The sequence below is a fragment of the Plectropomus leopardus genome, chromosome 9, assembly GCF_008729295.1.
Source record: "Plectropomus leopardus isolate mb chromosome 9, YSFRI_Pleo_2.0, whole genome shotgun sequence".
NCBI classification, from domain to species: domain Eukaryota; kingdom Metazoa; phylum Chordata; class Actinopteri; order Perciformes; family Serranidae; genus Plectropomus; species Plectropomus leopardus.
The window spans coordinates 28,333,964-28,350,970 of record NC_056471.1 but is presented as its reverse complement, the minus strand read 5'-3'; the positions used below and the strand labels follow the sequence as shown (position 1 = coordinate 28,350,970).

The 17,007-nt window shown below is 37.0% G+C and overlaps 2 protein-coding genes across 2 annotated transcripts in view; one reads left to right on the top strand and one right to left on the bottom strand.

Annotated features, from left to right (window-relative positions):
* Positions 1-700: 700 nt before the first annotated feature.
* On the top strand, positions 701-14,587 carry neil3 (nei-like DNA glycosylase 3). The gene is made up of 10 exons (XM_042493599.1): positions 701-890; positions 982-1,091; positions 2,840-2,974; positions 3,373-3,586; positions 5,133-5,207; positions 6,825-6,991; positions 8,257-8,420; positions 11,694-12,108; positions 12,430-12,610; positions 14,061-14,587. Exons 1-10 carry the CDS (start codon positions 786-788, stop codon positions 14,241-14,243), a joined length of 1,749 nt encoding a protein of 582 aa, XP_042349533.1. The 5' UTR covers positions 701-785; the 3' UTR covers positions 14,244-14,587.
* Positions 14,578-17,007, bottom strand: part of aga (aspartylglucosaminidase) — a 16,795-nt gene continuing 14,365 nt past the window's right edge. Inside the window, exons 8-9 of the mRNA XM_042493600.1 lie at positions 16,116-16,249; positions 14,578-14,786 (exon numbers count right to left, since the gene is read on the bottom strand). Coding sequence (XP_042349534.1) covers positions 14,686-14,786; positions 16,116-16,249 — 235 coding nt within the window. The 3' untranslated portion in view covers positions 14,578-14,685. The remainder of the gene's footprint in view (positions 14,787-16,115; positions 16,250-17,007) is intronic.

The following is a 17,007-nucleotide window of genomic DNA, read 5'->3' as shown; positions in this document are numbered from 1 at the left end:
GACTTTAAAGTCTTTCTTTTGTAAAAGAACAAAATATTAGTATAAAAATATAGCCTATTTACTGTACCAAAATTAAAAGTACTTCTTATGCAGAATGGCCCACTTCAGAATCATATATTATATTAGCCTACATTATTGGATTATTAGTGCCTTAATGTGTTTGTCACTTTTAATGTTGCAGCTGGTAAAGGTGGAGCCAATTTTAACTATTTAGCACTGGGTAACTTAGTACATAATAATACATTATTATTTATAAATGTAGGCTATTTATATTTTGTATTACTTACTTAACTAAATCTGCAAAGTAACTTTAGTAAAAGTAGTGGAGTAAAAAGTACAATATTTGTCTCCAGAATGTTGCGGGATCGAAATATAAAGTAGTATAATAAGGAAATACTTCCGTAAAGTAGGCTGCTATATCAAAATTGGCACTACAGCACCTCAGTAAATGAACTTTACTTTTCACCACTGTTAATTTCCAAAAACGCAAACTTAAATTGCATCTCACAGTGCAATGTTGTGCAAATGTAACTACCAGTGATATCATCCTGTGATTTGTTGTGATTTTTTATGGAGTAAATATCGTTTACCTGTAAAATAAATGAGTGAATGTACCTTTAAAACACAACATGCATGGAACGCCTATTTCCGGATACAAACCGTACCACGCATGCGCAAGATTGAATCCTTTGGCGCGGAATCGAGACGACGACAACAAACTTTTGTCATTAAGTCGCTTTAGGACAATTTTACTGTAATACGTCCTTAAAAATATAAACTCGACGATGGTTGAAGGTCCGGGATGCACGTTAAACGGAGAGAAAATTCGGTCAAAAGTCAAAAAAGGACAGAAAGTGAAGGAAATCAGAGGCAGTTTGACAACATCAACCGTAAGTTACGTTATGTCACAATGTTTTTAGCTAGTTATCAAGCTAGCTGCGTTTTGTTGCTGCACGCTAAACATCCTCTGTCTCTTTACAGAAAAACAACCCCGAGGGAAATGTCTTCCACGGGTTTCATGGTTGTTCATATACCGGAGTTGACACTCTGGGCAAGGAGCTCTTCATGTACTTCGGTCCTAAAGCTCTGAGGTAAAGTTAGCTTTAATTTTAGACGAGTTTTCTCGATGCTAACGCTAACGTACTTATCAAACTGTGGGGTTATTTTAAATTCTGTTACCCCTAAGATTATGTGACCTGATGATGATTATCAGATATAGTGCTGCTAATCACATTAAGTCCCCTTTTTTTGATAACTAAATAAATCGCTAAACATGGTGCCTCTATTATATTTAAGTTAAAAGCCTGATAAACTTTGATAGCTGTGATTTCGGTCCACTTAAATCTGTGTGTGGCATCGATGTTGTTTTTGTGTTGCTGTGACAATTAACTGTCTGAATGTATTTGCCTTAATGCAGCCCTGAAATCCTTTAATCTGGGTTCAACCATGTAAAACACTTCCAACTTTGTTTTGAGTGCTGCAAAAATAATGTTAATAATGATAACAATATTTGTAATAAAATATTCTATGATAAATTATTATTATTATTATTATATAAACCTATTTTATATCATTAAAATATAATTATTTTTATATAAAATATAGAATATATACTATATCACCATATCAGTAATAAGTGTGAATAATTAAGAAATAATTACTAACACTGAGGCCAAATGATGATGTAGTTGCAATAAAAAGACTAAAGGATGATCAAAATATGTATCCTCATTAAAATTCTGCAGGGCAACTATTGATTGGTAACAGCTGCTATTGAAACAAAGTATTGGAAACTATGGTAAAAATGTTAAAGCTGAATCTTTTAGTTGAATCACAAAATCCAGAGGGTGTTGTGCCTGGTGTGTTAATACTTTATGGAGAGAACCAGAGAAAACATTTTCCTCAGTCTTCTCACTTAATTATAATTTATTTGTTTATGTGTTTACCTTTGTGTTCTTTGTTGATTGCTGCAGGACCATACCAAAGGAAATAAGTTAATTTAGTTTTTTTCATTCATCTTAATTGAAATGGGTGGCTGATGTTGATAAATATATCTGGCTGTATACAGTGGGACTGTTTCTTATTCAAACATTTCCAATAATTCCAGACTAAGTTCAAAAGTAAAGAAAATATTGAAAAAAGATGGATGTTGTTATTTCTAAAATTCACATTATGTTTTTATCTAACATAATATTCTGCTTCAGTCCATATGTGTCTGTGATTAGTCTTTTAGATTCAGTATTTTCACTGTGGTTGAAAAAGTATAGCAATTTAACAGCACCATATTCATCAAAGAAAGTTGATTTAGAAAAACAAAAAGAGCAACTAATTTAATCAGATTAATCACATTATTCAGTTTAGGTTTTCAGACAGTTGAAGCTTCATTCGAAAACCTCAAAAAAAGCTTTGACTTTAAAAATAAAACATTAAAAAATCATTTCTTATAACCATTTTGGTCCCAATGGTTTAATACAGTCAGTATTAAAGAGATGACTTCCACTGTATAAACAATATTAAATGTTTTATACGCTTATCCTCTCTCTGTTTGTTTATGTGTGTGTGTACAAGAAAGAGATCAGTATATGGCTTTGTTTGTGTGAGCAAACAAGTAGAAGTGTTCGTGCCTTATGTGAGAGCAAGAGTTTACGTGGCTGTTGAGAGACGGTCACACAAGCTGCAGCTGGATGTGAGCCGGTGACATTCCTATCACACAAAAGAATCTCCAACCACAAGGCTCCTTTCTGTCCTTTTGTTGTCAAGTCTTATAAATTGAGACATGCTATCTTTAAGTGGAATTTTTCTTTCCTTTCCCTCTTCCTTTCATGCCGACATCCTTTAGAGTCCACTTTGGTATGAATGGATCGATGCGTATAAACCCTGCTGAGAGGAAGGAGAGGACTGGCTCTGCACCAGTGCTGGAAATACACCTGACTAACGACATTGTGTGCTTCTTTGACAGCACCGTGGAAATAAGGTAACGGGGACACCGGCGTAGCCTAGATAGATTGAGGTGACAGAAGTTCACCTTGGGGTATGAGTCTCATTCAGTGGGTATGTCCTACATTAGACTGTGTCTGAAGACAGTGGCTATTGTTGCATGAAAAACACAGCCTCGACATTTGTCCTGTTCATTGATTGTAAGGTCCTGGTGTGCTGTTCTGTAGCCAGACAGACATTTATTTCTACTGTCTGAAAATTTAACCTGCGCCGTCCTATCTCATAACAAACAAACTGCCACAGAATATGTGAAAGAAACAATTTTGAAATGTATAACCTCAAGGATGCACCCGGTGACCTCGCGATACACTTTCACTAACAGCAGCGATGTATTTTCAAAAGTCTTCCAGTACTGTAAAAACTGTGTGCTCGCAGGCTGACAGAGGACTGTGAGCAAAGGGTGAGGGCTATGGAGAGTCTGGATGTGTGCTCCTCCAAGTTCAGCTTCTCCCGCTCAGAGGAGGCAGTGAGGAGCCAAAGCAGCAGGATGCTCTGTGACGTTCTCCTAGACCAGGCTGTCATGCCAGGAGTCGGCAACATCATTAAAAACGAAGCCCTGTTTGACTCGGGCCTCCACCCAGCCGTGAAGGTATGGAAAAGATGATAGATGGTGCTCAGCAGAGGAACAAAAAAAAAGAGGGAATAAAAATGCGAGACAACTCTCGCTGAGAAAGTTTAAGCCCTTGTTTTACTGAGTGATGCATCGCAATGAGGAGGGTGAAAGAGGGAAGAGACAAACAAGCGCATTGCGACACAGAGATGCCTTCCACTCAGTGCAGTTTGGAATTGGGAATGTTTTTCATTTATTTATAAAAATGTTAGTCTTTATAAAGACTTAAATAAGGGTTTCCCTTTGATTTATAACCTCAGAATCTGGTTTATTGCTCAGTTGTTGTTGTTATTATTATTATTGTTGTTGTTGTTGTTGTTGTTGTTGTTGTTGTTGTTGTTATATGAGGTATGATTTACGTAATTTACTTTGGTGCACAACATAAACACAGTTAGAGAAAATGAAAATAAAAGCAAGTATTGCAAAAGTCAAGAAACGTGAAATGAAAAGAAATTTAATTTAATATGAAAAATACTTTACTTAGTAATTTATGAGCAGAATACAGGAGTTGCTGATGTACTGCAGGCTCAGTTGGTTAGTGTGTAAGGAGAATCAGAGAAAATATTCAGATATAGTGTATTGATTTTTTTCTTTTAAGTTGGCTTAATTACATTTTGCCAGAAGTGGCTGGTGTTAGTGTGATGTCACTGTGATTTGGTCTTTAGTTGGAGAAGTTTTTTTTTTGCCAAACCAGCTTCAAGACAAGTGACACAGCATCCTAACTCTTTTTGAATTCATGTTGATATCTGAAATTATTGTATCCATTGTAATTTATTTGCTTTAAAATGAAACAGCAGTGCAGTTTTTAGAAGTAGTAGTTTATGCAGAAATGTGCAGCTTTGTTTAAGAAGTAAGCAGTGCTTGACAGTACAAATGATGAAAACATAAAAAAAGAATGTGTAACGTACTTTACGGGAAACGTGAGATCCAAAGCTTCACACTGCTCTTGGGGAATATTTTCATTCGGCCAAATATGAAAGAAAAGTGTCCCTTTTTATTTCTTCTCTTTTTAGAGTGACCTATCCATTGCCAGTAAGAGACACTTTGCAGCATGAATACTTCTATTACTCAACTATTACCAGGGGCTTTGCTCTGCTTCGCTTAGAAAGTATAAGACAGGGTTTAAGAATTTAGCACACTGAACCAAAACATTAATCTACGACTTTTGGCCCTTTCTTCTTTTGGGACCACTGAATCTTTATGAGCTTCCCCTCCATTATCGAGCCCCTAGGTGTCCTGAAAGAGCTACAAGTGGTGTGTGTGTTTGTGTGCTTGAGATCTTTCTTACACTGTGTGAGCTCGAGTCAGGACTTAGAAATGCATTCAATGTAATTTTTCTCTGTTGCATCATTTTAAATCCAGTTTTTCATTCATGTCTGGTGTTTTTATTGTTTTAACGCTGCTTGTATTATTGATTTGCTGACTGTGAAGCACCCCTCATCTCTGCTTTGAAATGTGGAGCTAAACAAAAGTTTATTCTCTCTCAAGCTGTGAACTGTAAACAACTCTGGTGCTTCATTCTTAGGTTCAACAGCTGACAGACGAGCAGATCCATCACTTGGTGAAGATGACACGTGATTTCACTCTTCTGTTTTACAAGGTTAGACATTTGTACATCAATGGCACAAACACATCAGGGCTTCAAATACTTTTTTGTGTACATGCACTGGTGCATGTTACATTTAAAATTACATGGACATGCTCCAAATATTTTTTTTTTACCTGAACCAAAAAGATTTTCCTGCTCTATCTGGTGTATTTGTCTGTCCTTATCCACACTTCCACCATGGCTGCAAACAGATCGAAATTACAGTGATGCAGCATGAAATTACTTAAAATTTTGGAACATTTTGAGTAGCTTCTCAGCAAACTTTATATGAAAGCTTCTTTGGTGACTTCTATTGTATAGAGTATTTATTCATATTAATTAACTTGTATATAAGTAAATGTCACTGACTCATTATTGATTATTAAGTGTGCTGAATGAAACCAGTTTATAATAATAATTTTCACTAATATTGGAAAGTCAGCATGAAGATATTGATTTTTGTTTATTTAAACAGTAATTCACTGATCATCCTTTAATCAGCCTCCAGCAGTTTGATGAAGGGAAGGTAGGTGAGTCATATGACTCAGATGTAAGTCAGGTTTGAGCCACAAATTTGATAAAGTTACACTCGACTTGGACCTGTAAAGAATGTTATTTAAAACGTGTGCCACGTATTAAATTTGTGTCCATTTCCTAAATCAACTAACTATTTGTTCCCATTAAGTAGACACTTAATTCCCCAGATCCATTTAGTTTGAACCAATTTGTAACACCATGTCAGGTTGCAGGAGAGAACCATGAAGAACAAATGTTAAGTTACTGAGCACCAGTTGGAAAAAATGGTGATTTTGTTCATGCACAAAAAGTATGCGGCGGTCACCCAAAAATGGGTAGAAAATTACAGACAAAGGCAACAATTTCCAACAAACATGTTTTAACAAACACATGCAATTTTTTTAATAGAAGTCATGATTTTTTCAAATTTAATATATATTATTACTTTGCTGTTTAAATGGCATAACATTTTGCGAAAAATGCATTAAGATCTGTCGAGGACCAAAAACTCAAAATATAGGACTTGGAACTTGACTCGCAACTTGCCTGTCCTGACTTTGAGCTTGTCTTGACACTTGAGTGCCAAGACTTGAGACTTACTTATGACTTGCAAAATAATAACTTGATCCCAGCTCTGTCACTTATAGATTTGGTTTTCACTGCGTGAGAAAAAGGATGTGCAGCGTGAGAATGTTTGAAGAGTTGTCAGCTGTACTAAGTTACATGTACCATATAGAGCTGAAAATTACGTGCACAGCTCAGATTTTATGTGCACTACCGTGCATATACATGTGGTATTTCCAGCCCTGTAATTAAAATAGTTTTGGTGTTAATTGTAGATCTGTATGTGCATATTAAAATGGATACACATTTACTTGTAGGTATTAAACTCACCTCATTTAGACTGACTTGCAATAAAAAATGAGCTTAAAATCCCATTTTGCCATGGATAGAGAGAGAAAAGTCAAAGCCCAGTTGCCTAGAGAACAGCTAAAACAAATATTCCTGTCCCTGCATAAGAGACAAGAAAGGAAAGGTGAATGTTTATTTTTTCTTGTTCTCTTTATCCTTGTCTTTTTATTCACTCGTGTCTGCCCTCCTCTTCTCTATCAGTGTCGCAAATCTGGCTCTCCTCTCTACAAACATTACAAAGTCTACAAGCGTCCCCAGTGTGGCCAGTGCTCTCATGTCATCACAGTCTGTCGTCTTGGAGACAACGGCAGGATGACTTACTTCTGCGAAAGCTGTCAGAAGGGAGATCCCAGCGGGGTCGACATCAGGTAGAAATCCTCACAGATCTTTGGCACTTTGACTGAAAACGTATTGTCTTGCATTCTTGTTTCACTGAATTTTGGGTGTTGTTAAATATATGTGACAGCAATAATGTTCCCAGTTCCTGAGGTAAGATAAAAGACCATATCATTTTTCAGAAAAGGGAAATTGTTTGGCTTACATTTAGTGCATTTTCAAGAAATTTACCAGATGATGCTTGATTCTTTTCAATAACGCATTCCATACAGGATTTTACTGTAATACCAAAAGCAACACGGTAAAGCTAGGTGTCATTTTTCCAAACCTAGTCTTTGCAGAAAGTTCTACAGCCTTTTTAGATAATACGTTCAAATTTAGAGAGGCCATCTTTGCAGGCAGATGGGCTTGGCAGGGAGTGGGAAGTGTTATGGGGGGAAATTAATGCGCATATAAGGCTGTGTTTGCCAGACAGGGCACAGGCTCAACACCTCCTGGGTTGTATTTGAGCAAAGCTTTCAGAGGGGTTAGAGCCTAAAGCCCTTACAACGCATTACACAGCTGATAAAGCAATCTGTGAGGAAAGTTTCCTGAAAGCCGCCGCTACTTTCCCTCGTCTGTGACTGTTGGCGTTGCTGATTTGCCTCCTTGTCAAACATCGTCGGGCCTCATGTCAGAGCACTAACATGTATGCTTGAAGCAATTAAACGAAACAAGTCTTGTTGCATATCTTCACCCTCTGCTTGAACTGGAAATGTTTGTCTAGTTTAAACTGCCTCTTTGCCTGTTTTTTTTTCTGTCATCAGGTTACAGTAATAGCTGTTGAATATTTTGGATTTAGTGTCATTTTGCACTTGCAGTATTAGTTGCGTGTAATATAATGGAAACAGCTTAAAGTGATCATGTCTGTCTGGGTCAAATTGTTTACTGTAAGTGGACATTTTTCGCTTTATTTCATGCAGATTACAAGCTTCCCACAGATCTTTAAAAAGTCTTAAAGGGTTAGTTCCCCCAAAAATGAAATTTCGGTCATTATCCACTCACCCTCATGACGATGGAAAGTCAGGTGAAGTTTTATAGTCCACATAACCCTGCTGAGGTTTCATGGGGAAAAGGCACCAATCTCCCAAATGATTGAAGCAAATGGTGACAAATGGTAACAGTGTACTAAACGTTTGTGAGGGTTTTTTATTTTATTTTACACAGAAACAGTGTGCATGTTTTACTCATAAGTACGCCTTTTTTTTTTAGCAGCAAACGCTTATTAGTCTGTCTTGTGTTTTTTCTTTTTGTCCAGTAAACTCCCAGTCAGAAACAGTTTGATTGGCTGGGCCTACAACGAGAAAACCAATGATAACGTGGCTAAGAGGGAGGAAGAGGACTGGGCCTGTCAACTTTGCACGCTCATCAACCAGCCAGCAGCGAAAGCCTGTGACGCCTGCCTCACTCCAAGACCAGAGGGTGAGTGAAATGTTGCATTTTTACACTTACTCAGTTTAATGGGGTGACAGAAGGTCCTTGTTAGCAAGAGATAAAATAACAGTAGCTGTAGTTTTGCTGTTTAGCTGAATGATCCCTGAGTGATACTGTTTGCCACTGACACTTAAGTACTTCTGAGCAAGGCACCAGACACCGAGGTGTTGAAGTGAAACTGCAGTCAAGCAGCAGTTGTTTTGTGTGTGTGTGCGTGTGCGTGTGTGTGTGTGCGTGTGTGTGTAGAGTGTATTGCTGCACAAGTAATGAGCGTGTCTGTCAGTTGGTCATTTTTCTCAGGCTGTCTTGAGATACATTATGGCAGCAGCGGAGTAATGTTTGAGAGAAATGTTCTTGCTGTCTTTCTGTTGAAAAAAAAACAGTTGGATGGTTTATCTGTTGTATTTTATAGTTTTTATCTTTTTAGGATCGTACTGTCAAATTTCAAGTCATGTATTACTCAAATGATATCTGGTTGCTCAGATGTATGAGAATCACTCAAGAAGACAATTTGCCCATTATGCTTCGCTTTCCAAGCATTTATAAATTGCACACCATCATATGTCAGATTTACATTGTTGTATTGACTCCTGCAGGTTTAAATAATGCTCTCAGTCCAAATAAATTACACTTTGGGCAGAACAGAAACCATTTTCAGGCCTGTGGCTGCATGTATAGTGCCTTTTTGAAAGAGATTTTGATTACTTCGCAGAGATTTTCGTACAATTAGACATAGAAGGGAAGGTCACAACAAATGTCCTTGATTAAGTGTTTTGAAACAGTGTTTCTCACAGGTTACAGGTACCCTTTGGGGTACTTTGGAGTCCTGCACGGGTTGCATGGGATTAAAAACAAAACAAAAATTAAAAGAAAATTCTTTGTGCATAATTCCTCAAACAATCACACTATAATAAGTTCAATACAAAAAGTAATTTCAAGTTTCACAAACTGCATTTTATATTCAGTATTCTTATTTTTAATGCAGTCATTAACTAAAGGTGGTACATTAATGATAAAGAGTTTGAGAACCACTGTTTTAAAACTATAAAACACGAAAACTTCCAAAGGAGATTGAACAGGTTTTTTTTTCTACAGGGACTTATACCCAGCTGAGTTTGAAAAAAGTTCTCCTCAACTGTTTAAATATGAGTCCACTTAATCTAAATGTGCCAAGTTGAGTATGTGCAAAGTTCACCTGCATTTTTTAACTAGCTTAAGTGTGAGTAAGTCATGACAGTAGTTTCAGATGAACAGTTCCTTTCGGGAGAAACGCACAGATGAATATGGTAAAACTTTTAATTAACAGATATCCCTGTGAAACTTTTACAGCTGATTTCTTACATTAAGACAGTTATTTTCTAATGTTGTCATTATATATAATTTGCAAATGATTGGTATGAATTACCAGAACAAAAATCTCAACATTGAATAATGATGAGTTAAAAACTCTTAGATTCAAAGATTTTCAGAAAGGGGCTTTTATATAACTAATTTTATCTCACCATAAATAAGAAAGTACTGTCCAAAAAAAAAAATCAATTTTCGCCATGTTTTTTAAAATAAAATGTTCTATAAATCAGGCTATGAATGATATATGAAAAAAACCCTCCATAAAACCTTCAGAATATTGATAGGAATAAAACTAGAAGGTTTGCTACTGAAGTGGAGATTTTGGGGTCAAAGTATGAGCAAAAACTCATTTTGAGAAAATTGCCTTTGAAGTTATGTGTTGTTAAATTCCATTGTTTAAAATAAAAAAATAAATAAAAAAAGACACTACTGGGGACTAGGATAACACAATTTAGCTAATAGATATCACCATGAAACTTCCCCAGTTTATTACTCATATCATAACAATCTGTGTTTAAATATGCAAATAAGGTTGTTACTGAAAGTGTTACTGAAGTAGAGATTACTGGCTCAAAGTATTAGAAAAAAAACTACATTTGAGAAAATATCTTGATATGTATTGTAAAATTCCATACAATTTTTAAATAAAATATAAGGTGACAGTTACTCTACAGGTGACTTGGGGACTAAACTATTTCATACCACCAAGAAACTTCCCCAGTTGATTACTTAATTACATTTGAACAATTCCTTTGGTTTAAGTATGAATACATTAAGTATTACGTTTTTTGAAGTCTTATGTTTAAATCTAACATAGTTCATGTTCAAATATAACATCAAGAGGGTTCGAACCCGGGCCTGTAGAGTTTGCATGTTCTCCAAGTGTCAGTGTGGGTTTTCTGTGGGTTTTCCAGCTTCCTCCCACAGTCAGAAGACGTGCAGGTTAATTGGTGACTATAAATTGTCAGTAGACGTGAATGTGAGTGTGAATGGTCTGTCTCTGTGTGTCAGCCCTGCGATAGTCTGGTGACCTGTTCAGGGTGAACCCCGCCTCTGGCCCAGTGTCAGGCTCCAGCCCCCGTGTGACCCCTAACAGGATAAGCAGCTATGGAAAAATGAATGAATGAATGTTTAAAATATGCAAATGAGGCCTTATCTAATTAAATGGTTATTGGACTGTACTTGTGTAGCACTTTTCTAGTCTTATTGGCCACTCAAAGCGCTTTCACACTACATAAATAAGAGCCAGAGATATGAATAACCCCTTAATATGTATTTTAGATGTCTTTTTCCACTAGTCTGAAAAGAGGAGATGTTATGGAAGCATAATAGCTCAATATCTCAAACCTGACCAGTGCATGAAAAAACTGCAGTGTCTCCCCTTAAAATCTGTGAAATTATTAATGGACTCCTGTTTCTCTAGGGAAAGTTGACTGAGTACACTTGCTCTCCTCAGTAATACCCTGATTTGCATTTGTACAGTTATATATTTCTACTGCTGACCACTGAGCTGCTTCTCTAAAAACAGCTGGGGGTTAAGTGGGTTGCTCAAGGGCACATTAATGGTTTTTGGAGGGAGGGGAGGGTAATGCTTATTCACAGCTCTGTGTTAATGACTCTGTCAGGCACCGTAGTTCACCATTACCGAAAACATGCACTTATTTTCCGGGTTTTATGATATGGGGGCTCATTTCACAGAATTTTGCATCAGGGCTTCCCTACAACAGATTGTGTGACATTTTATTTGACGACACAGCGCTGCCGTCTGCCGCTTACTGGTAAATTTTATGGCGAGATAACCACTTAAAGCCAACAACAACCTGCATTTTTATGAGAAGCAGCCAGTGCATCAGAATAAGCTGCAGCTGCTGAACATGAAATGAGTTTCTCACTCTTGCTCCGTCTCCACAGTCTGCAAAGATGACATTAACTCTGAGGCATCACCCTTCACCAGCGATTTGATTAAATATCCCTGCACTGCTTTCAAGAAGCCACAAGAGGAGCTCAAAGTCAACTGGAGGTCCGCATTCGGGACTTCCACCCTTGTTTTCTCCGACTTGAGCAAGAAGCCAAAGCCTGTAAACTCCCCACTCTCCCCAGCCGGCAGTCATTTGAATTCCTTGGCGGCAGAGCGAGGTTTATATAAATACAGCGTCTGCCAAGGGAAAACAAGCCCCAATTATGCCTCTGGTGGCTGGCAGAGGCAAAGTGCCGAGCTCTCCAATGGGGAATCACTGGCCTCCTACAGTCACCCATCCAAGAAAATGAGAATTGATCACAGTCCCTTTCCCAGTAACAATGCTCAAAATGGAGCCCCCAACTCAGGGTGAGTGAATCTCTCGCTTGGCTATTCATGAATAAGTTTATAATGAGAGAAGTTTTTTGCAACCTCAGGGAGATAAGTGGGAAAAAAAAGCATATGACGGTGAAATTTCCCATGCAACATTGTTAAATGAAAAAAAAAGTTGAGGATGATAAATAGCTATAGTGGGATACCATGCAAATACCATTATGACCAACACGAATCACCCCAAACATTTGAAGAGAAGTTGTTTGCTGGCTAATAAGGGTTGATGTGACAGGTGTGCTCGTGTTTCATTTCCAATCTGTTTTCAACTAATAAGACTGTTTTCTTCACCGCTGTCAGTACGCGCAAAACAGAGAGGATGAGCCGCAGCTCGTCCGTTTCTTCTGGTCCCAGCTCCCCTTGTTGTGCATCCCATCGTCGCCCAGCTGTCCTCAGAGTGGTCCACAAGGAGGGGGAGAATAAGGGACGACAGTTCTACGCCTGCTCGCTTCCCAGAGAGACCAAATGCAACTTCTTTGAGGTGAAAATGGAAAGCAACTTATCTTCATGACACTGCCTGAAAAATAAATGTTAATTTTTAAAGTCTATTGAGTTGTAGCCTTTACACGAACATTGGGTATGTTTATATGCATGCTCATACTCAAATTTTATTCCAAAAATGACAATATTCCACATTTGATGCAGGTCATGTAAAAAGCGTGTTTCCTTTTTATATTCTGAATTACACCATATTCAGAATGTAGCAGCTTCTGATTCAGACATGTGGGATATGTCAGTATTATTCTGGGTTTAATGGGTTCATTTTTCGGACATTTATACGGCACATTAGGAATATGCATCTCAATTTGTGTTTTTTTTTCTCGTGGTTTGCTACAAACGGCATATCGTCTGTTTACAGTCGGCTCTTTGTGTAGCCGTGGATTCAATTTACACAAACCAACCAGCCAACAGTTTGCAGGGCTGTGGAAGAGATGCACGCCCAAAAGAAAATCCCACTTTTCTGATCAGAAAGAGAAACACACTTACTTTTAAACATAAAAGACTTTAATATCAACAGATTTTTGGTTTCAAGGAAATATTGCAACACGGTTCTTAAGAAGGTGGATGAAGGAATGAAAGAGGGAGTCTGTGTTTGTTCGGTCCAACAAGTCTGCCACCAGTGGAAAACTCTTTTTTTCTCCCCTCGATAAATGTTTTTATTCAAATTGAGTATTTTATTTGAAAATTATTTTTTTATTTTTTTATTTTCACTTTGTTTATTGTGGTTTTTGATTGTGTTTAAAAACTGTATGATAATCATTTCAGTGACATATGTTGTACACAGTAAAGAAAAAAAGCAGAACATAGCAATAAAAAAAACATAAAATATCAAGACAACCCCTTATAGGTGTAAACATTTAAAAAAAAACTTTTGCAGGGCAGAATGGTTGTAAGCTGTATTAAGTGAGCATATCTAATTCTGACTTTTTACAGAACAGCTTGCAGTATAATTTTATCTTAAATGTGATTAAGAAAGGATCCTATACTATATGAAATATCATATGGAGCCCTTAATGAGTATTTAGTTTTCCCTTATTTGAGAAAGTCCTGAACATCTTTGATTCAGTGAGCAAAGGTAGGTGGGTGTGTACCTTTAAGTAAAATTTGGCATTTTGGGAGTAAAATGGCAAAAGAGATGCAGCAGTGATGAAAAACTCAAGCATCTTTGAAGTGACAGATGCTCCACTTTTCCATATTTTGATGTAGTTCACAACATGTTAGGGCACATAACTCAGAGTATGCACAGCTGGATGTAATCAGGAATATTAGTGGAATATCCAGTTAACAGCTCAGAAGGAATATTTTGGAATAGGGGGAAATACAGAATATTTTGTGCATGTATGTAGTCACTGTTATATGTTCACATCAAATTTAAATGCTGGAAAAGAGTTGACAACAAAGTTTTTAAAACCTTGCTTCCTCCGTTGCAGTGGGCTGACTTACACTTCCCTTCCTGTCACCATGGGAAACGCTGCTTAATGAGGACGGTTCTGAAACTGGGACCCAACAATGGACGAAATTTCTACACCTGCAGCTTTCAAAAGGGTAAACAGTGTGACTTTTTCCAGTGGGCAGAGAATGGACCGGGGGTATCCATCCTCCCTGGTTGTTAATGTGTCTTAACAATGCATTAAAGTGAAACCCCGATGCCTATATGTTCAGATATATAAATGGACATAGACGGGACGCAGATACCTCAGTCATTAACTTTGTGAAACACACAGGTTTGTACTGAACTATACATTTTATGGGGAATACTTTTCAACTGCATGACCTTCATGTCATGCAAAAACACGTTTATGCTAAAATGTGCCGAATCAAGTGTCCTTTTGCATTGGATTTGTATCATGCCCCATCTATATCCATTTTCCAGTTTTCTCAAGCAAAGTATGAGATAAATGAAGAATCCAAACAAGTCACAGCAACAAAATTACATTTCAAATGATAAATGTTTTATATCACATTTTATTCATGAATTAAAACCAAAATCATCAGCATAAAAATACAGTATGGGGACTGTTAAATCATTAAGTATATCAAAGAGATGAACACAATTTAAAAGCAGTCCACAGATTTCAGGAGCGGTGTGTCTGACTCTGAGCTGGACACCATGTAGTGAAACTGGGAGAGGCCAGGGACTTTGTTACAGGCTGCACCTTAGGAGATCAAAGACAGGAAAATTAAAGACTACAGGTGAAATAACATTTCTACCCCTTTCTCATTAAGGCCCCAATTTTATACTGGCATTAAAATGTGATCTGTATATAGATTTGCCATGTGAAAGCTAATAAGTCTGATCACATTCCTTCTGTTAAACAGATCTCTGAAAAAAATCCGTGAAAGCAAAGATCACAAAATAACATCAAGCTTGAGTCATACTTTTACAGCCAAACAGCTTGAGAGCTCACTGTCAAAGTGCCAGTCAGAGTCAATAACCTACTTTTTTTTTTTTTTTTTTACCAGGCCTAATTTCAAAGTTCAAAGTTTCAGATTTTTTCTTTTTGATAATACTCAGGTCCTTTATTAAATTATTAAATAGTATTAAATTTGAATTTGTAAGACTATGTATGGAAGCAAATAAGAGACATACGTATTTTATTTTAACAATGATAGAATACTTTAATATTGAAATTTAAACACCATTAAATTCATAGCATTAAAATATTTTACTTTGAAAACCATGTATTTTATTTTTTCTGAGTCTTGGAAATTAGAATATGAAGTTTTTTTTATTTTCAGTTTGACAGCTGGATTTAAATATATTTTTTCACAAATCGTGGTATAAAAAAAATAACCATCAAAATTAAAAACAAAAAAAAAGAGAGATTCAGCTTGCTAAAAAAAGTTGGTGAGATTCCGATATGAAAAAGATTCAGGTTGTAGAAATTCAAATAGATCACCAGACAAATCTGACTGATGAAATTCAGATCCCAAAGTCCAAGTCTTTATACATATATTTATTTATTTATTTTTTCATTATTTTTTTCTTCAAAAAACCCCCAGAAACCTCAATTTTTGGATCTAAACCAGTGAAAAAAAATTATTTATATTTGAATAAAAAAATAACCATATTTTAATTTTCAAAGTGGCAAATGCAGAGCTTATAAATTCAGACGCATATTTTAAATGACTGATACCCTTTTGCTGTAGCATGGCTATGTAAGAGACAATCAGTTATATATAGAAAGTAACTAGAGGCAGTATTATGATGACTGAGAAGAAGCCTAATTTAAACTCGATGGTCTTATAAATGTTTTTGAATACATTTTTCAGAAGTTAATTCTGAAAGTTTAACCTGCCCACTAATTATCTATTCAAACTGAAAGCTAATGCAGTTGGAAAAGACTTCTCTCATCAATAGATTCATGCATATTCATCTGCTTGTCGACGTCTCCGTAGATGCGAGTGTGTGTGTGTGTCAGGTGTGTGCCTCAGTACCTGTGCCAGTAGCTGAACAGTCTGTATTTGTGAACCTTAACACTCACCATAATGGCCTGTTGTGTTAGCACAGATGATGGCTCCAAAGAACTCCGAGTAATGCCTCTTGATTCTGGAAATGGCCGTCTTGCAGGCTGCCGAGGGATCTGCCCCGGCCCTCATCAGCTCCACGGCCAAGTAACTGTTGGCAGGATTACACGCAGCACACATGAGGCAAAACTAACCAGTGCTGTCAGGGCCACCAACCAGCATGATGATAGGGATGTGAGTGAGATTAAGGTTTGGGATAAATTTGATGCAAACAAATCTGATGTCAAGAAACACAGCTTAAGTATGATTAGCAAAATTAGGACTGCCAGCCGCACTCTATGGCATGCAACAGAGTTGTCACGCTACTTTTTTTTTTTATTTTTTTTTTAGGTGTTCACAAGTGTGTAAAATCAGCAAATAAGGAGAAATCGTAGTAATTTACCATCACCGTGATGCAAATTAGTTGCACTTCACAAACACTGTTGGCGCCATTAAGTCCATTAGCCTGGGGTCAAATGTTTAAAACAATGAGTGACACGATGTCATTTCTGAAAATCAGCCTCTGTTGACGTTTGGGATTTTTAAGAGGAAAACGTGTCAAAAGCTTCTGACAGGTGCCGTGTTAAGTGTAATTTTCCACATTTGATAGCAAGCTAATTAGTTTGAGTGTAATGCATCTAATAAAACTTTTTAGAGGGGAGATTCAGGACTTTTTTGACCAGCTGATATGTATTGTTGCGGTATTTTCTCCTCCTTCACTGTGATTGGACGGTTAGCGCAGCATTTTACCCAGAGATCAAAATTTTTCAGTTCTCTGCTCTCAGGAAAAAAACACCGAGATTAAGCACAGAATAGACGCTCAGGGCCGCGTCACACTGCTTGCATTTGTAGCATTAGAAAATATGCAGC